Here is a 21,284-nt window from a genome sequence, read left to right as displayed (position 1 = left end):
AAGATCTGCATATACTATGGGGGAATATACCAAAGCAATATTCTTCCATAGAGATGATCAAGGTTGGTAAAAATGTTCTGTAGTCCTTAATCCAGTAGTCCAGTAGGCTGAGTCTTTGATTTAGAAGATCATAATTAGGGACATAGCAGAGTTGACTCTGTCAATTGGAAGAGAATCTGTGAGCCAGTGGGATCACTCTGGATGTGTCAGACCTGCAAACTGCAGAGTTAGAAGGAACCTGAACTGGTTTAAGCAAATTAACTTCCAAGGACAGTAAATTAGCCTTCTCATAGCTTTTCACTGCCACGGTTAGTTTACCTTAGAAAATCAGTTTAAAGAATTGCTAAAGATGGTTAAACACACCCTAGCTGAGTTGTAACCTCTGTCAGGTACAGGTGACAATGATCTCTGGTACCATGTTGTAGTTGTCTTAGTACTACAATGGACAAATACCTGGACAGCAGAGATTAATCTCAGATAGAGGAGAGAAGACGAGCAACTGCTCATGATAATGTTGGTGTCCTTCCAGAGTCTATGGTGATACTTTGTATGCCAGTAGGATGTTTTGGTAAAAGATCAAATAAAAAGTAATAAAATTACAAAAGTTTCTTGATACAGAAGACTCTAATTCATGCTTTTTTGTTTCTCTAAAATTAGTGTTATAATTTATCTCTTTTCAGAGGTGGTTGGATCCAAACAAACCTATCAGGAAACAATTAAAAAGTGAGTACGTATATGTATTTGGACAATTGATACGTCATTATAGTGATGTTTTTCCAAGGTACCCTGATTAATTAGAAATACTTTCCTTGACCATAGGAGGATCTCCTCACAGTTTGAACTTGAGAGTTAAGTTTTTTGTAAGTGATCCAAACAAGCTCCAAGAAGAATATACAAGGTAGGTCTAGTTAATTCATCAATGCCATATTTTTCTAGAAGGTTTATGTCTAAGATTTATGTCTCGAAGGTTTGTCTTTTTTTTTTTTTTTTTTTTTTTAAGGTATAACAGGTAAATTTTCTTGTAACACATTTTTGTGTATAGTATATGCAGGCTTCTAATTTTTGCCTGATAATTACATACAGGAACTATGCAGTTGCACCAAATCAACATAACAAAAAAACCCCTATGAATAAAATTACAAATATATATGTGAAATTAAGTAACTGCATAAAGAAAATACTATAAAGCAGGAACAGGAAAGAGAAAATAAAAGAAGGGAAAAATTTAATCCTGCAATTTATCAGTGAGCAAAATTTAATTTTATCCTTAATTATGCTCTCCTTTATGATTAAAAAAATCCTGAGCTTTCTGTATTTTTTTTCCAGTTTTCTGCCTGGCACTAATAAGTTCATCTCTGTTCATATATTTGTAGTCCTAGCTTGACTCATGTGAGCTCATTTTGCTAGCAATGTGTTGAAGTTTGCTGAAGAAAATGCTCAGTGTGAATCAAGTTAGGAGCTTTTTGAGCTGTAGATAGCTCCTGAAGAAATGCCTCATGTTTTCAGTATTCTTAGTTCTACTCTTCTACATAAGTGGCGTGATTTGACAGATTGCAATTTTTGGATGTCAGCCATTCTGAAAACAGGTCAGCCCCGTTCAATATCTAAATTATTAAAGATAGCTTTAGAAACCTAAGCACCAAAACTGCGAAAATTTTACTTCATATTTGATTATAACTTTAGATTTGTCAAAATTTTAACAAAAATTTGTACACATCTATGCAGTCAGAATTTACAAAAATGAGCCCCAGATTAGTCTTTGTTTTATAGAAATATTTACTCAGAGAATTTTGCAATATACTATATTAGAGTAATGAAAAATATGTAATTTGGATTGAAGGACAATATAAAATATTCCTAAGGAAATGAAAAAGACAGCAAATGCTTATCTGTTTCAAGCAAACAGTAAAGAAAAAAAACAAGTGTTTAGATACATGTTTTGCTGTAAATACAGTGCTGCTATAAATACAGCAGCCATGTAGGTAAGAAGTAATGTAGGATTGCTGTATCTAGGTCAGCTCTGCCTTTTTAGCTAATAGGCCTAATTGCCCCTGAGAAAACTCATTTGTATTTGGAATTATTATAAAGAGAATGCCATTATCCGTGGGGTTTTTGTAGTGAAATTAGGATGCCTTGTCACTGACATGTGGTTCTTTCATGTAATCAGCATTTCCCCTCTTAAAACCAACCAACAAAAACAAAACAAATGAAAAAAAGCCACCAGAAAATGAAAGAAGCAAAGCCCATGCTTTTGACAGGTTTCATTCATGATGAGACTTCTCAAAAATACTCAATTTTTATAAATTCCATGAAAACAGAAGAATGAGCTAACGTGAGGCAACATGAATAGATTGGAAAGGTTCAGTGCAGGCTCATATCTTTAAATTAGACCTCTGAGAATTTGTGAGAGGGAGGCAGGTTATGAATGCCTCAGGTCAGGAAAGGGGCAGTGGAAGCTCAGCTTGTGTTGGAGGGTTTAGCTTTAACTTGCATTGGTAGGAGATGAAGCTTCATTAGTTCTGCTCATTGCAGGACAACCTCTTTATTAACATTGACTCCAGTTAACAGTAATTCTGTCTTATCCTTTTCCCTGTATTTAAGGAAGATGAAAATATTGTAATGCAATCAAAGCCTTCTTAATTGGTTTAGCTGAATTTGTTGTACAGATTTTCAGATCTGCATTAATACAGCTTCTATTGATTTCCCATTTTGCTTAATAATATGCAAGGCACCAGTGTTTGAACTGGGGTGGTTAGCTAACAAGCAATTAACTTCACTGTTCACTGAAAACAGGGGACAGAAAATGAACTCTGATTGGTATTCATTAATTATCAGGTCCATTAAGTACCATGGAATATTTCTAATAATGCCTTTCACAAAAAGTAAAAAATAAAAATAAAAAATAAAAGTACATCTGCCCATGCAGAATTTTCCATGTTTTTACAGCCATGAATGTTAACAGTGGGAAGTATTGATCTACATTTCTTTAATAGGTGAATAAATTTGCTTGATCTATATATATATATATTTTCATCAATGTGTGTTCTAAGTTGCAAAATGAAACAGCATTTTGAGTTCTTTAAAGCCTGTCTACTGTCTCAGTTTTAACTTCTTAGGGTTAATACCTGAAACAAAGCTTGTTGCCATTCCTAGATGTCCAAGATCCTCTAGAAGGTTTTGTGGGAGTTGAGCATATAGGGGCTAACATCTTTGCTTATCAGTTTGCAGGTATTTTCCTGATACTATTTCAAATGTGAAATATTTTACCTTTTACTACATTTAGCTTGTAAATGATTTGATTTCTGTATGTATTTGTAAATGTTTGTGAAAGTCTTGGAAGTGATAACCACTTTCTGAAGACTACGCTGAATCTTAGTCTAAACAATTATGAGAAGTCATATGATATGTAATAGCGATATATATTGTTTTGAACTTCTTAGTGCAAGTTAATATTGGAAATTATTTAATGTTTGGTTTTAGTCAGACTTGAAGTGAGTATTTTTGATACGTAATTGTTGAATGTTTATGATGAACAAGTATTGCTGACAGTACTTCCGAAGCAGAACTACAGAAGGGCTGATTTTTGTAATAATAACATAGGAAGTTCCAAAATTTAATAAATTTGTAAGAAAACAGGAATGATGTTAACATTTTCCACTCACTGGGAAGGTTCAGGTTTCTTAGTTTTTTTGTTTTAAGTTACAGAGTTTCTGCTGCTAACATTTGGTTGAAAGTAGTCCGTGGTTTAAAGTGTTAGTCTGCTCCTTTTGCTGTTCCCATCTCCTTCCTTACTTGAAAGAGTGTGCATATGAAGAGTAGAAGAACTTCTAAAACAAGCTTTTCTCACATCATAATTAAAAAAAAAACAACCTTCAGAACAGAAGTTCAAGGGAAGTCAAAAGACTTTTAGAAGGCTTTTAACATAATAGAATCCACAACTGTTATTTAAGGATGTAATGCCAAAATACTGAGACTAATTAGTTTAGTTTAAATGAAAACCAAGTAATGTCAAATACTTGATGAACATAAACTACCTTATCTACCTGGAGTACGAATCATTCTTACTAAGTTACCAGCGTATATAGATGCCATCTGTGACTTTTGGCTTGCATATTGAATTGTTCTATTGTTACACTTAGTCATCATGAAGGCACTTCTTTTTCTTTTTTTTTTATTTTAAATTGAACCAAAGTACCATCAAATAAAATGGATAGAAAGTGAATTTGTCAATATACTGGTGAAATACGTGTAATTTCATTATACAGTAACTTCTAGCCTGTAAACAGTTTAATTTACAAAGTTGTATTATATTACTAATCACAGTTTAATTTCTTTCTCATAGGAGTTTAAGAAATAGCAAGCAAAGTGTAAAGTTTTAGCTTTGTGCTAACTGGAAACAAAAAGCACTAAACTAATGAAAAACAATTAAATGATTTTTTTTTTTTTTTTTTTAATAAGGTACCAGTATTTTTTGCAAATTAAACAGGACATTCTTACTGGAAGGTAAGACGTTTTTGTTATGTTAAATACAGCATGAAACTTTTGACAAAACATTGTTAAGTTAATCATAAAGGATTATATAGACAAAAATAAAAAATGTTTAAAATTAACATTTATGCAAATAAAAGCATTTATAATAGTTACCTGTCCAGCTTGTGCATTGATAGATTAGGAAAGATTAGGCTTTTCATAACAACTGTTTCATACGAAGTACATAATTTCATTTGGTTTTCTTCTAAAAACAAAACAGATTGCCCTGTCCATATAATACTGCTGCTCTTCTGGCTTCCTATGCTGTTCAATGTAAGTATAATGAGTATTCGTATATATGTAAGTACTGAGATACGTAAAATGTGTAGTACTGGGTTGTTTAGTTTCTAAAGAATGTAGTTTGTATATCATTATATTTGTGGATATAACATGATGTTTCTCATCATTAAAGAAATCTGTCTGGTTGGTTTTTCTCCCCCAGCAGATTCTGCTGCATTAGAGAGAAATACTAATAGTTCTTAGTTTTCCTTCTTTAAAGCCATGCAGTTAAAAAACAAACCCATTGTATTTCATTGCATTCTGAAGTGTGATTTGATATACATGTATATGTTTTTATGAGTAATACTAAAGCAGTATTTAGACACTTGCACATTTTATGCTGTAAAGTGAACCTCCAAATGAGTGTGAAATAAGAAGTTCTGCTCATATCTGGCCAAATAGTTCAACACCTGTGTTACCAATTTTAACTACCCATGAGTGGGTAATTATGTCTAGAAGACTGAGACTGTTGTCTTCCTTTCTCCCTGTTTTCCTTCCATAAAACCAAAACTGTTCAATGGAAGGAATGTAAGATATTCAACCCTTAGTTCTTGGAAATTGTGATTGTCAGAATCTGTTTAATATGCAGTCCTCATATATCCATATGTATTCATGCGTTATATTTATATTTAGTACTTCTTACATATCAGAGAAATAGTCCATGTTGATCTTTTCAGGGAAAAAAATACATGGTACTGTTAATGTAAAATATTATGCACAGTTTTGATAAGTGGTGAAAAGTTGCTTGACTTTTTCCAGATCAATCAGCAGAGCAATTTGTCTTACATAAGACACCAAACTGCAGCTGCTAGAAAAAATATGTAGTGTAAGTGCTATCAGAAAAGCAAAAGTCATACCTTAGCATTTTGGCTTAGAAATGATTTTGGTAATGAAGCAGGCATTATGAAGTTTATAATGTTTTAATCTTTAAGAATGCAATATGTTTCTTTTTAAAATAATGTAGTAGTAGCGGGTATGCATTGTGCATTGTAGTTAATATTTACATACAAGATCTTGCTGTCTGTAAGTTTTTCAGTGTTAAATCTCTGTCTAATGATTTTCTGTGCATGCTTGTTACTAAACTCTCTTTGGATTTAGATCTTAGAATTCTTTATTTGTAAACAGCAGCCATAGATCTTAGCCACCCTTGCAAAATATATAGTTTTATATATGTATAAAATACACTTGTAGTGTATTTTAGCAAGAATTGCACTTGGTTACAAAGCCTGGTCACATTTTCCAGTTTTGAAATCATTTTAAATAGGATCAGTCTCTGGTAGTGCAAATGCCCCAGACTACTTTCCTGCCTTTGCTTCCCTTGCTTATCCTCTCGCTCCTCTCCTTCATCCCTCCCATCTTCAGTTTTTCCATACCCCGCAAATTGTCAGTAGGCCTTCCCAGGACCCCACGCCATGCTAGGTTGCTGTGAACTTTCCAATTTTCACATGTTATGTTACTTATTACTGTAAATCTGTTAGATGGATTGCAGACTCTTACCGCTGAATTTATTTTTGGATTACAGTTAAAAAACCTTGAAGCCTGTAGTTTTAGCAAGTTGTGTGATTTTTTTTTTTTAAATTTCTTCTGACAGTAAATGTGATTTTGATTTACTTATGCTTTTAAGGAAGAAATTATGTAAATACACTTTTTAGTAGTTTCAAGTAAACATTGTAGGTGTATGTATGCATACTTTTTCTATACACGTACAATTGTGAAAAAAAAAATATTTCTAATGCTTCTGAATATATCTTGGTGTAGTTGTTTTAGCAGAGCTTCCAAAGTGAAGAAATAGCAGTTCCAGTGTTTAAAAAAAAACAACAAAACAAAACACAATCATATGAAAGTAAGCAAAGGTTTAAAAAAAAAAAAAAAAAAGAAAGAAAAAAGAAAAAAGCTAGTACCTGACATACCTTGAAGTGTATTATTTAATACTCGTCATTATAAGAGCATTTATGAATTAATTTGTGCATTACAAATTAAACACTTCATAAACTTCCTGCATAAACACCCACTCAAAGCTTAAATGATTTCCACAGCACTCAATGAGAATGTGACACTTTATTCAAAGGGAAAAGGGGAGCTAAAATGTCTTCTATATTTTAATTTGCTGTAGAACATAAAGTATGTGGGAGCAGACTTGTGTGAATTTGGGGGCATTGCACAATGCCAAGTACATCACTGATAAACAATAACCTCTCTTTTTAATGTTTTAGCCGAGCTGGGAGACTACAACCATTCAGAAAACTTGCCAGGCTACCTCTCAGACTATTCTTTCATCCCTAGCCAGCCTCAAGACTTTGAAAAAGAAATAGCAAAATTACATCAGCAGCACATGTAAGGATTTACAGCAGAAGATATTGACTGACTTTGTCAAATCCTGACTGCTGGTGCTGTGCTATTACATAAAAACTGAGTATTTTGTCTTAAAGGTTTCTGTTAAAAATGATCTATGTGAATGTGAAATTTCTTGTAGAATGTCTGTATAATAAGTACCATTGATACTCTGCAGAAATGGAACGTATCTGTTAGAATAAGAGGGAATATTAGTGAGTAAATGAACATGGTAAAGGTGCACTGAAAATTGTGTGTGTATTACATAAGATATTCACTTAGCAGGATACAGTTACTTTAAAAGTGTTATTCAGTTCTTGAGAATGCATAAAGGCCTTGTTTTCATGGTGGTCTTACCAGTAGATTAGAATCACTTTGAAGTAAAAAACAAGTCCTTTTCTCCAATATCTGGTCTTTCCTGTTTGCAATTCCTTGACTTTTTCCTAAAGAGGAAAAGGTGATGAAGCAATGGAAAATACATTTTTCTCAATGTGTAATATTCAATAGTATTTCTTTCATTGATAGCTCCTTGGCATTTTAGAACTGAGGCACTTTGTTCTTACAGTAAAATTTAACAAAAGATAAGCTATAGTTTAAAAACTACTGAATGTTTTTTTATGTTTCAGTCAATGGCTTAGCAAATCCAGTTAAGCAGAGTAAATAAAATTCAAGTGGGTTGATGTTAATTTAAAGTTTGAAGGTGAGTCTTAGGGAGAGATTGCTATTATCAATGCAAAAGTAATTTCCAGATTCCAGAGCTTCACAGACATTTAAATAATACAGTGCATTAGAAATAAAAAATGTGCATTTGCAAACAGTGTGTTGCAGTCTCTTCAAGACTGTGGAAGCACCAGTTAAAATTTTTGGATTGCAGTCTGCTTATGGTGAGAAAGCAAATTCAGAATTCAGGGTGGGGGAAGAAGTAAAGCTGATGCAGATTTTCTATTTGAGCTCAATAAAGAGCCTGATGTTTGAATGTTTCTTATTTAGCTTCTTTCTTTCAGAGGGCTGTCTCCTGCAGAAGCAGAATTCAATTATCTCAATACAGCACGTACCTTAGAACTTTATGGAGTTGAATTGCACTATGCAAGGGTAAGTTTAGATCAACTAGTGTTGTAATGTAAAAGTGGATTCCTCAGATATTTATGGGGAAATATATATATTTTAGTGAGCCTTCCTGGCTGCTGTTTTCAGGAGAAAAAATGAAATTATATTATAATCTGCTTAAATGCAATTTAGCAATTTCAGCAGCCACTATGATCTTAAAGGTGTTTTCCAACCTAAACAATTCAATGATTGCTTGTTTGCTCTAATTTGGGCTTAGTTTGTGTGCGTTATTGAGGTTCAGCCTTGTCAGCCTGAATGCCAATTTGGTTGGTTACTGGTGAAAAAGAAAAATATACTTGTTGAAATGTGCTTTTGATATTTAAGGATCTGTCATCTTTTAAGTATATTTTATTTGGTTCAGATTAGAACTGAGCTATGGATCATTATCTGTATATAATGTGACCTATTATGTAAGGTGAATGTACCAGAATTTGATGTGATATGTAGTGCGTAACGTATATAACGTGAAGTGTAATGCGAAAACAAATCGCTACCTATCCTTCTGCTGTAAATTCAAAAATGAAATACAGGTTAAAATTATGAAGGATATACATTTGAAAGTAGGGCGTGTAAATGAAAAGTCTGATCATGAAGAATAATTGAATATATGCAGAAACCTAGTAGCTTACTTCTTCGTAATAAGTACAGTGAAATAGTTTTATCTGGTAAAGCAGGTAGCTTGAGGTCTTGAAACAACCTGCCATTACAGTGCTACCATATCTCCAAAGACTGAATGTAATTATTTTTAGTAAATAAGACACCTCTTATTTAAATAATCTTGTCCTACTCCCTAGTGTTAGAGAAGTACACAGCAGAACGTGATAAGTACCGTGCTTCACTACTGTCTCTATCCTCCTATTTTTGCACATGTATTGAGAGATCTGTAGCAGACATTTGATTAGAGTGCATAAATATTTGAGGGAAAATGTGCTTTTTAAATATGCTTACAATATTATTTGTTTTAGAATCTCTCCTCTCTGTGTTCTGAGATTGCAATTTCCTTTCAGGTAGGAATTTAAGTTGCTGGTTGCTTTTAGTATAGCAAATGCCAAGCCAGTCTATTAGCGCTGTTATTCGTAATAAGCTGCTAGAATACTCTATATTGTTGTTTCTTCAAAGCTGGAGGACGATGGAAGATCTAACTTAGAAAATTAAAATTCTGTGGTAGTTTATAAAGGGCTCAGAGCAAACATTCAGGCTCCTCCAAATTAGGAGGGAATAAGTAGGGATTCCTACTCATCTTACTGAAACACATTTCCTTCCATGTAAATCAAGTTCTATTTTGCTATTGTGTTTGTGTGTTTAGAGGGAGAGAGATGAGAATGAATATATATGAGGTTTCAAAGATGTTTATATTTTTTTCAAGCCATTGTCTCTTTTCTCTTTTGAAGGATCAGAGTAACAATGAAATAATGATTGGAGTGATGTCAGGTGGAATACTAATTTTTAAGAACAGAGTACGAATTAACACCTTTCCATGGTAAGGACAACTGTTTAAACTAATGCTTTTGTTTGGTATTTCAAAACATATTTTTACCACTGTCAGTGTCACATGCTCTAAAGAAGACTGAAACTTCATTATAATATCTCAAGGTGAAATGATTTACCTCACGCTGTGCAATGGGTAATTTATGATGGGTTTTTGTCCTGTTCTGCATGCTGTGCTGTTAAGTGATTGTGGTGCAAAATATAATTAATTTTAATACTTCTTCATGAGTTTGTAAGCATACTTTGTTTAATCAACTGTATAGCCAGTGTTACGGTAATGTCAACTTTATTCTAGGTTATTCTTTAAAGGGACCACTAAACTTACAAATCTTAACCTGAAAAGTGATTGCTCTAATCTGTTTCATCCCATACAATGTAATTGTACTTCATGTGTTAAGTTTAGCTTAGATACGTTATTTGAGGATAACTGAAGAGTAGCATTCAGAGATACTGTTTTCCCTTCATCCACAGATAGCCATTTTTACAATAAAGTTCAAAAAAGTTCATTTATTGAAGAAAATGCTGTCACTTCTCCTAAGTAAAATAGATTGTAAAGCTATTCTCTTCTTTTATGTAAGCATGGAATTGCCCTCAGTAAAAATGTTAACGTGATGAGATCAGTCTCTTAAATTGGGATCCTGTTTTTACTTACTCATGTCAGAAGGGGAAAGATCGAAGAGAAATCCTATTTCGTTACATCGCACTAGTGCTCTACGCAAGTTCATCACCTTCCCCAAAGCTTTTTTTGCATCCCTAAGAAGTAACTTTCCCTTACCTTCCTTTGCCTGCTTTGAATTTGCTTACAGTCTTTCTTACTACATACTTCCCTGTACATAGTATAATCAAGATCTAAGTGGGCTGTCAGTCATATAAAATCATTGTAATAGGCATGAGTTTACCAGGCACAAAAGCTTTTCGTATTAGAAAACATTTAATGTTTTCATTTGTTGATGATCTGTGTTCTTGGGCAATATAGCATTGGAATTTTCTAAAGTTCATCTTCATATAAACAGATTAAATTGATTACCCCAACTGAAAATGGAAAAGCTTTTCTCTGAATTCCAGCTGATATGGGCACCTGAAATTCTTGTTTGATTGACGTTTCCTCTTAGTGTATGGTAAGATCCATTACCTGTAGTCAGTGACCTATTTTCACTTAGTAAGCGTTCTTGCAGACGTTCAAAATGTTAATGTAGTCTTTTCTTCAACCCACTGAACTTCTGAGACATTCTGGTTTTCAGTCCTAAGCTTATCTCAAGTTTTGTTGTAGGATGTTACCTAATTTGGGGTTTACTGTGTTGAGAAAGAGTGTAAATGATCAAATTTTAGCAGATAAATGCAACGAGCTATGGACAAAAGCATTCTCCACAGACAGATATAAATGAACACAGTGAACACAGTGTCTCTAAGCATTTAAGGAAAAGTAAGCCTGAGGCAAACACGGAACATTTAAATTTTCAGTCTCCATGGTTAGTCTGGTAAATGAAAACTGGATCTTGCAGCGTTAAGTCTGGGACTACTGTGATAGTCAGACCTGCCTTTATAATAGCAACTTGTTCTAAGAAAGAAACCCTTCATTTCCAAGAGTTTTGAAGTGTTAGGGGTATTTCTGGGTTAAGGCTGCTTTATAAATGCAGTGCTGTAATAACCAGGATGTTTTTAATCCAGGCTGCTTTTACTGCTGTTTTTTGGGGAGGGAAACAGTAATAGTAGAAATAGGTTCTATACAACACACCAGTAAATTACTGAGTATGTACAATGGAAGTCAATTAAGCTACAAGTCCCTACTGGAAGCTAGAGGTTTCTGTGAACTGTTTCATACAGTTTGCATGCTGGGGATGCTGATCTAAATTCTTAGTGTGGTTTGTGTGTGTGTAATTACCTAAACAGTTCTTCTTTGTATTCAACCATATCAGCTGACATCAGGGTTATTAATTTCTTCCTGGGAAGGCTGTAGTACCAACATAATTGGTCTTTACAAAAGAAAAATAAATAAATTGGGAAAAAAATACACCCTGCCCCCCACTCGTGTGCACATACACGGCTTCATCCAAACATAGGCTTTCTTTTGTTATGAGTAAAGGTCTGTAATGTCAGTTCTTACACTGTGGCTCAGTAATATGCCTCTTACCTTTCCAGAGGTCCACTCAATTTAATACTATGTCTAAATTACATAATACAGTGTTTATAAACAGGGATTGTGGGGAGAAGAAAGGAGGGAGACTAGGCAAGTATAAGGCAAAATCAAGGAGACTGCCTTTTATCTAGTCTATCCTAACTTGATTTTCTTGTAGGGTGGGTAGTTCCTCTTTTTCCCAAACCATGCTACAAGGCACAGAGAGCTGAGAATCCAGGGAGCAGATGTCCTGCTTGAAGACAAAGGAGGAAAGCATTGAGTACCTGCCTTAGCCTGTCATTTGTTACTAGATCACCTGCTCTGCAGTGGGGATGCACTTCCCTTTGTCTCTCTCTTACTGATTTCCCTGGAAATCTTTCCCTTTTGAACATCACCACTTTCAATTCCAGTTGAGCTTTGGCCTTCCTTGTTATATCCCTGAATGCCTAGGGAATAATTCTGTGTTCCCCCTTGGTAGTCTGATCCTGCTGCCACCTTCTGTATACTTGCCTTTTGTGTTTGAGCTCACTCAGAAGTTCCGCATCCAGCCAAGCTGGCCTCCTCCCATGCCTGCTTGTACTGTAGCACATCAGGGTTGTTCTGGATTGAGATTGCCCTTGAAGGGCGGCCCCCTTCCTCAGTTCCCATGCGCTGCAAGGCAACCTCCAAGGGATTTTGTATACTAGAGCCCTGAGTTCAGGTGACTCTTAGGGACTGAGTTAGACCGTAATGGTGAATGTTACAGTTTTGAGTCTCTTCCTAGTGGTTTCAGGCTTACCAGCCAGCTGAGCTCACTCTGAATTATGGAATAGGAAAAATAAAAAATAAAAAGGGAGTGTAGCTTTCACCTTTTCATCTTCTGTGAGTGATCAAAGGAAGTCATTTTCTTAGCAGAAAAGGAAAAAAGAGTAAATGGTGGTAGAATGTTTTTACAAATGGAATAATTTGCATTTCTTTTCAGTCTGTTAGCACGCTAAGCAAATCTGATATGCTGTAAAGCATGCGCGGTTCAGTTTTTGAAAAAGATGTGTATTAAAATGTTCTTTAAATTGTACTGTACCCCAACATTTTAGAAAATTGATCGTAACGTGCTTTTGGTTATATTAGACTATTTACATAGTAGTTAACTTCTTTATGTATTTCCACAGTTGGACTGCTATGACTAGTGGCTATCCCATTCAGCAAATTTAGGACCTGTACCAAATTTAGGATCTTGTTTGTCATAGTTGCTAAGAAAATTGCTGCATTGACAATGAAATTGTTTGATTTCAATAGATAAGTTGTACCCCCCTTTATAGATCATGACAAGTTTCAATAGCAATGTTTTATTAAGAATTAAAAAACAGCAACAACCACCCCCCAAAAAAAAACAAACAAGCAACAACAACAAAAAAACCACACAGGACAAAGTTATAACTTTTTTTTCCTAGTAGCACAATTAGGAAAGGAAAAAAAAAAAAGATGCAAGCATAATTTAAAGGCTAATAACTATATACCTCCTTTATATTATTGTTAAGAGAGTTTCTCTCTACAGATTAGGACACCCACATTTGGTTCCTGCTGTGAATAACATGCTGGAGAAAAATGTTTAACATTTGGCTATGTTAAGAAAATTTACGTTATATATATATAAATTTGTCTCCATCTTAGGTGTCTGTTAATATTTTGCTCCTCATCCTTCCCAGTCTAGAGTTTTTTTTTATTCAATACGCAAGTAGTAATTCCAGCAGTTTCTGAGGTTTCGTATATGTTCTTAATGAGTAAGTTCATCTAACAAATTGTAGCACCATCTTGACTGTCATAATTTTTTTTCCTTGGTAGCTTTACTAAGCTAATACAATAACTTGAAGCAGAGGGACCATCAGTTCAAATTAGTAACAGTGCTCTGTATAAATGTGCAGAGTAACAGGTTAACTGTAACCCCTGAAGAGTTTGCTATACAATTTACCAAAATCTAACTCTTATCCAGATTCTCTATTGCTCTGAGTTTCATTGAAATTGTCAGTGAAATCATGTTTGAGTGAGACAACATTTGAATTGAGCATCTTACAGTTTGCAGTATCACATTGATTGTTCCTTTTCAGATTCACAGAAATTGCTGCTTTTTCTTGTTACAATTGTAACGTTGCTTTTATTCTTGACCAAAATAGTATTCCTGTAAATTAAACAAAGGATATGCACAATCCACGTATTGTTTGTTTTTTTTTTTTTTTTTTTTTTTAAGTATATAATTAGATTGTGGTGGAAATATGACTTGTATTTTCAATTTTAGCATAATTAGCATTAAACTGGCCATCCAAAATTGTCTGGAATTACTGTCAGCATCTCACATGTTTATAGACCACCTGCAAGATGAAAATACCTGTAGACTGATTTTTCCTGTGATGCAATATTTTAAATGGTCTTTCCTGCTTATGGTGTGGTGGGCTTTTGGCCTTTTTTGTTTCCCTTTTTGTTTGCCTTTTTTCCTTATCTTCATGCTTATATCTTGTCTCAGATATTTTACTATTTAACAACTTCTGGTTATATCTTGAGATGAGTAAGAACATAAAGAAATAATGCCTTTCAGGAATCAGATGGAGTTGATAGGTTGTGTGTATGATTTTTATTTTATTTTATTCTAAAGTATAACAAAAGAGGTCTCAAAAAAGAGTATTTCAGGTTGGGATGATTTAAGGATAGAATAGCTCCTTCAGTTTAGGAGCAGGGAAAATACAAAATTGAGCAACTGTCTTGCATTTAGAATAGAAATAAGTGAATTTGATAGGTAATTTAGATACATGGTTTACTAATTTCAAATAATACAAGTTATTTTATATAATCTTTAATATCTTATTTTCTATGGAAATTTCATGGAAATAAAATGAAATCTGTCCTCTAGAATGTATATTTTCAGTAGGTATATTTAAGCCTTTAACCATAATGCAGTACACTGTGTTTAAATATTCTGATTTTATTTTTCATTTAGGTTGAAGATTGTAAAAATTTCTTTTAAGTGCAAGCAGTTTTTTATTCAACTTAGGAAGGAATTGGTGAGTACTGCTTTAAATTTGGTCTCGAAAATTAGCAATAAACTTTCTCAGTACTGCATGTCTGCATTTCTTATGTTGGTTCTTGCCTTTAACTACAATTAGAAGTCCAATTTCATCAAATTCCTGGTTATTTTAGTTGTCAAATGCGCCATAACAATATTTTATAAGACTTCTTTCATTTGATTTGCCTAAATACTTTTAGTTTTACATTTGTATGCAGGGAATAACGATTGCTTATATAATGCAAAGGTTGAAAGTAAATCAATACTATATTTAAATTTCAGAAGAAAGTGAGTTAGAATTAAAGGCAGTGCTTAATGCTGCTTCACTTGTATATTTGCTTGTAAATGTTTGATTAAAACATGCTGATTTGTATTATTCTGATTTAGTAATACAAGTTGGCTTTATTACTTATATTTAAATGGAAGAGAAGAATGTCTTTGCAGTTTAAAATTACATATGGTAATTTTTTTATGCATAGTTTTCTATTTGTAAGAAGAAAATTGAAGCTTTATATGAAAAATATGTATGTTTTTCTACTTACCCATACAGACATATCACTGGGGGAAGAATTAATTAAAAATATAGCTATGTTATTAACTCATCAGATTAGTTAAGAGGTTTTGTACAGTTCTTACTTACAGCTGAAAAGATTTAAAGACCTAAAGTGCAGAATTACTAACTGGATAAAAAAGAGTTTCTAGGCAGAAATGCATCCCATGATATTATAGGACTGTTCCAGATTCAGAGGCAATACAGTTAAACAACAAAAAGGGAAGGAAACAGCTGTTATATCAGAACAGGCCAATGGCTTGTGACCAGCAAGAGAGTTGAAACCAGGAGTTGAACTGTGTAAAAGGAGATCCTTTAAAAGGAGTCCCGGGAGTTTGAAGTTCTTCACAGATGGAACTGTCTAAATACAGACAAACCATATATTAGTTGCCAGGAGAAGTTTGACACTTGTGCTTGGAGCAGCAGGAGTAGCTATCAGCCCAGAAGTATGGGAACAGGAGTTAGAGGGAATTAAACAAGCATTTTGGAGAAATTGTATGGAAAGAAATGAACTTTGGCTATTACATGGAATAAATGGAAGTATCTCTTGACATAGGTAGAAAAATGGTAATGATGCAGAAAAGGGGGAGGGGAGTATTTCATCATGGTGACACGGGATTTTTTAATACCAGGGAGGAGCTACAGGCAAGTTCCCAAAGGCAAACTGATTTCTGACAGCCCAATGATTGAATTATGTTTTGATATATAATTTTAATATGTAAAAAGTTCTGCATATAATTGGAAGCAATATAAAGATAACTTTCATATCTTGTATTTTCTGTTTCTTTTTAATACCCTGCATATTGCTACTTGCACCAGAATGGGGTTGTTAAATGAACTAATGTCATTTCTCTTCTGAGATATCTTATCTAAGGCAACAAATTAAAAAGCCTCATACTGTTTTTCTTTACATATCAGATGAAAATTAATGGCAAGAACTTCATTTTCATTCATTCCAAGTCATGAATATCTTAAGATCAAAGCTCAAATTTGGCTTCCAAAGAAGGCATACTTAAACTTTTTAATCACATCTAATATTAAAATTGTTATTTCCAAAGTTAGTTTCCCTCTTAGGATGAGATTCGTCTCACCTACATTCAGCTTCAGTTAGGTTAAAAGGAACATACTTTAATGATATTTAGCAAACCAAAACTAATCATTAAACTTCCTCTGTAGTAACCAAGACACAGGCAAAGGGTGAAACTTGTTGCATAAATTGGAAGCATGTTTTAGGATGGGTTAAGTTGTTCTCTGGTGGTGAATCCTTTTTTTCCCTTTCCATTCTTTTTTAACAATAAAGGGAGCCTAAATGGCTCCTTTTTGGTAGCAGAAACAAGGTGAAATAAGTCAGATTACATATTTCGTATGTAAAGTATCTCTGGTCTAGTACTTCAAGTGTTTATTTAAAAGCACAGATTTACAGTATGGCAGTGAAAAAACATTTGTCATGTTGATGGTATATTTCAAAGCTGTGTGTAAATATATACGATTATACAGCTAAATAACCATATTTATTCTAATGAAAAACTGAGATGCTATAGGATATTAAAATGGTGGACTTGGGAGAAAAATTTTCCAGTGTTTTTTCTAGACTGTATAGTTTTTGAGTACTCCAAAATCGGTATTTTTCAAATACTGTTAATGAACGTTCAGAGCTTTTAATTGCAATTGTCCTTGAAAGTGCAAGCGCCTTATCTTTTAATCACTTATTACGTTTATTCCCTGACTTGGCATTGCTTACAGGCATCAACATGAGTAAAGAATTATTTGACTACTTCTTAGTAGATTATATCTGTGTTATAAATAAATCATTTACAGGAAGTTAGATGAAGCAGTGTAAAGTCAAAGTGATTTTCCAATGGTAGTATAATACAGTCTTGAATGAAAGTTGGTTGTGTAGTCTGTCAAATATCTAAGTGGAGCACACACACACACTGGAGTAGATTTCCTTTTCTGTTTTGTTTAGGATTGGGGCAGGATAGGGGGGGAAGTGTTACACATAGAGTTTTTTCATCCAACAGTGGAAGCCCTCTAAGCTGTAACTTCAGTTGCATTTTTTTAGCCTGGACTTTGTATCACTATATTTTTGCTTATTCAGCCTGTTCCTTATGCTGCTTTTCTTGCACACTTTGAAGCTGTTCAAGCATTATTCAGTATATATTTATTTATTTAGATGTTTCCTGAAGTTCCTTTGGTGTTAGCTGGTTGCACCCTTAGCTGCTGCAATGTCAACAGTCAGCATCAAATTTCTGATGCTGTCCAGCATACTTGAGTGGTCTTTATTCTTGACAGCCAAATAAGCTGCTCAGCAGGTTCCTTTGTTCCAGCCCAGATATCCACTGATAAATTGAGTCTGTAACAAAACAGCATCATGGGTTTTGTCCCTGACAGAGACCTGGCTTCAGTGTGGGAGCAAAAATTTCCTTATTATACATCATGTTTCTGAAATGTGTGCCCCCCTGACTTCTAGAAAGAACTCGGGCTAGATTCACAAAGGGATATATGGGTTTATCTGCCAAAAGACAAATTTGAACTGAAGTAACACCGGCTTTTGTTAGGTGCCGAGCCGATTGTTTCCTAATCCTATCTAAGTTTTTGCCATTGGGTCGAATGAATAGCTGATACTACTGGCACAATTTGTGTTACATTTTAAGCTTTCACAGGACTTTTGTCCACTGTTTGTCGAAGAAGGAATATCTCAACTCTCTGGGGCATCTGCTTATAAAGTGCTAGTCTTTGTTCTCTCGGAGATGGGGGTGGGGAGTTATTGCTTTGTCCTGGGGTATTTCTTTGTTTAGGAAAAGTGAAGGAGACCCACTGGAGAATTAATTTTTTTCTAACTCACTTTCTGTCCTGAGCAGTAAGAGATCTGCTTTTAAGTCCCTACCTCAAATCAAGCAAAGGTGGGTTTGAATGAATGTTGCTAACAAGGCAAATGTTCAAGGACTAAGCTGCTGTATGCAAGAGGGACAGCAACATCCATGCTGCTTTTTTAAATTTATTTTTTGTCTTCTTATAAAAGGCTTCATAAACATGGTTTAGACATCACTTTGCGCTTTTCTTTCCAGTGTTTCTTCTTAGATAGTATAGGTAACCTGACACAGTGCATTTTAAAGGTTATGATTTAACTTAATTTACATGGTATTTGCCTCCCCTATGGTTTCACCTGCAGGCCCTGAGCCTCTGATCACCTGTATTGCATCCCAACTGCTTCACTGTTCCCCCCCCCCCCCCCCGCAAGCAAGCTAACTGGTTTCCTCTCTCTAATAGGAACCACGGGCACAATTAGTGAGGTAGTTATTTCAGATGAGAATCCAACTGTGACTCCCTGAGGTAGTCTTCTAACACTGTCTCAATAGACCTACAACCCTGAAATATCTCTGACATCTCACAGAGCATTCGGCATCTTCCCTGAACCTCACACTATAAAAACATTATTAGAGGCTGCATTATAACCCTTGTGTTATTTTAATGCTTTTGGCTGAAATACCGACATTAACAAATGTTGTCCTGGGACCTTGTTCTGAGCCCAAATTGATCCAGGCCTATTGTTCTTCAGGGAAAACCAGGCTAATCTGCTCTAAGCCTTGCTACCAGTCAGCAGCAGAACTGGGGCCTGCACCCTAGCAGTATCAGCAAAGATAAGTTTCAAGTGCCCAACTTATACAGAACTTGCAAGGGCAGATAGGAACAGCATTGGTGTGCTTAGGGACCTGTATCTTATATTCTTTTTTACCCTGAAGATTGATTCCTGGCTGTAACTGAAATGAAGGGCAGGGTATGAGAATCCTTTCTCTCTGTGCTGCAATGAAAGCTTTAGAAGCTATGAATAGAACTATTGTTAAGGTACCTTTAAAGCTCTAACACGCCAAGTTCCTGTGAAAGTGCTGTTTCGCATTACAATTAAGCTGATCTAACTGCAGCTCCTTCTCATCATGCTTACCAGCTCCTCCTTCATGCTTCATGTCTGATGTGGTGATCAGATGGTGACATGAGAACCAGATCAGCTCATTCTCTGGAATATAAACTAGGGTGAACAGCAGGATTTTTTTCCCCAACTCATAATTATAGTGCTTTAAGAGTGACATGAAAAATGCACGGTCATCAGTTCACATAACTTGTCAAATTCTCTTTTCCAAGAATGTAAAAAGCTGACAGAGCACTAGAATTTGGTACGTCATGAGAACTTTCTGTTGGGATCTAAAATCTTATCTGGTTCATCCTTTGGATCTAGACGAGGCAAGCCATAATTTCATAAAGATGCTGTCTTGCAGGATAGAAATGTATTTTGCTTATAACGTTAGTATATATTTTGATTTTGGGGAAAGCCTTTCTTAACTGTACAGATCATGTACTTAATTTCTGTTATTTTGTTCATGACTTTTAATTTTTAAATACTTCAGTTAGCATGCCTAGAAAATACAGGGGATGGTGATATGTGGAAATTAGGAAGAACTGTAGGTAATTCTTGTAAACTGAAGTACATGATCAGTTTTTAGTTTCTAGCCTATAATTTATTGAATTTCATCTGTAGATACTTAGAATTTGCTGTTTACTTTTAAAATCCAGTTTATTCTTTACTGTAAAGTGTGACAGAAAGTCTTTCTTAGCTGTTAGTCCTACTGACTTCCCAGATACAGCATTGGTTGAACAGTGCCGGGTTTTAATCTGAAAGTGAGCAGTCCAGCAAAAATTAAAGTTGGTAAAGGGTTTACTGCTAACTAAAAGCAACGAAGGTATGCTAAGTATTGCAGAGGATTTAGTAATTCAAAGAGAAAGCAGAGTGCTGATGTTTTCTGGCCTACGAAGTTTGTAATCAAGCTCCCTCAACAGGCAGAATAGCTGAGCTTGCTTTGCAACTTTGCTTGTCTTTCCTTTAGTAGGAACCCAATTTAGAAGTAGGCGTATTAACTGTTCTCAAGAATTAAATTCCTAAATTCAACTGCAGAAATCTTGAAATGTTGCCTTTGAGTTCTCTGGTCACTTGAATTTATTGATGCAATTTGGGTCCTGCCTTTTGAGACCATTTCAGCCTATCTGGCCTTGTTTCAACACTAAACAGAATGTTAACCTTTGGACAGGCTCATTTAAAAAAATAAAAATCAAATGGCTACAAACGTTAAAATGCCTTTGAAGAAAACTCTTAAGAGCCTCCCCCCCTTTTTTAAAGGGCTTATTATACATAAAGTTAATGTAAAATTAGAGAACCTCTTCAAAAATAATATATTTCTAAAAAAATGAATATTGTGTTTATCTTTATTTCAAATGTAACTGTGAATAATTATCTGAAATCCATTTTTTTCACTTTCAGCATGAATCTAGAGAAACATTACTGGGATTCAATATGGTGAACTACCGAGCGTGTAAGAACTTATGGAAAGCTTGTGTTGAACATCACACGTTCTTCCGTTTGGACAGACCGCTCCCACCTCAGAAGAACTTTTTTGCACATTATTTCACTTTGGGTTCAAAGTTCCGGTACTGGTAAGTGCTGGTTTGAAATATATGGGAAAACATAAAAGAACAGGTAACTCATAAATAAACATAGGGAACTACCTAGAATTAATGTTAAACAGTGTCATAATCCAAATGGCTTTTGAATCCTGCAACTGTTCCCCTCACTTCTTCACGAGTCAGTAATTTTCTGAAATAATTTTGAAATACAATTACTATATTAGCAGTTGTTATCAATCTAATTCTTTGTAGCTGTCTCACGGGCTGCATTTCTTTGCCTGCCTACCTGCTGGGTTATGTTTATCTTTTTTCTTTCTAAAAAAAATGTTGTTTCAGAACTTCAAAGTGTTTGGCCTGGTGTTATTGAAAGCTGATGGATCTCAGATCCTGCATGC

At 34.6% G+C, this 21,284-nt stretch overlaps 1 protein-coding gene across 4 annotated transcripts in view; it reads left to right on the top strand.

Moving 5' to 3' along the window:
* Positions 1–21,284, top strand: part of PTPN4 (protein tyrosine phosphatase non-receptor type 4) — an 84,821-nt gene that overhangs the window by 23,057 nt on the left and 40,480 nt on the right. Inside the window, exons 4-13 of one of the 4 annotated variants that reach the window (XM_035331992.1) lie at positions 681–723; positions 799–898; positions 4,459–4,503; positions 4,751–4,803; positions 7,023–7,143; positions 8,145–8,232; positions 9,213–9,254; positions 9,639–9,727; positions 14,820–14,883; positions 20,747–20,919. In XM_035331992.1, the coding sequence (XP_035187883.1) occupies positions 681–723; positions 799–898; positions 4,459–4,503; positions 4,751–4,803; positions 7,023–7,143; positions 8,145–8,232; positions 9,213–9,254; positions 9,639–9,727; positions 14,820–14,883; positions 20,747–20,919 (818 nt within the window). The remainder of the gene's footprint in view (positions 1–680; positions 724–798; positions 899–4,458; positions 4,504–4,750; positions 4,804–7,022; positions 7,144–8,144; positions 8,233–9,212; positions 9,255–9,638; positions 9,728–14,819; positions 14,884–20,746; positions 20,920–21,284) is intronic. The other 3 variants (XM_035331988.1, XM_035331989.1, XM_035331991.1) reach the window with 3 other exon arrangements.

This window comes from Oxyura jamaicensis, chromosome 7, assembly GCF_011077185.1.
Source record: "Oxyura jamaicensis isolate SHBP4307 breed ruddy duck chromosome 7, BPBGC_Ojam_1.0, whole genome shotgun sequence".
In the NCBI taxonomy this organism is placed as follows: domain Eukaryota; kingdom Metazoa; phylum Chordata; class Aves; order Anseriformes; family Anatidae; genus Oxyura; species Oxyura jamaicensis.
The sequence above is the reverse complement of the archived record's forward strand: the minus strand, read 5'-3'. Positions and strand labels throughout refer to the sequence as shown.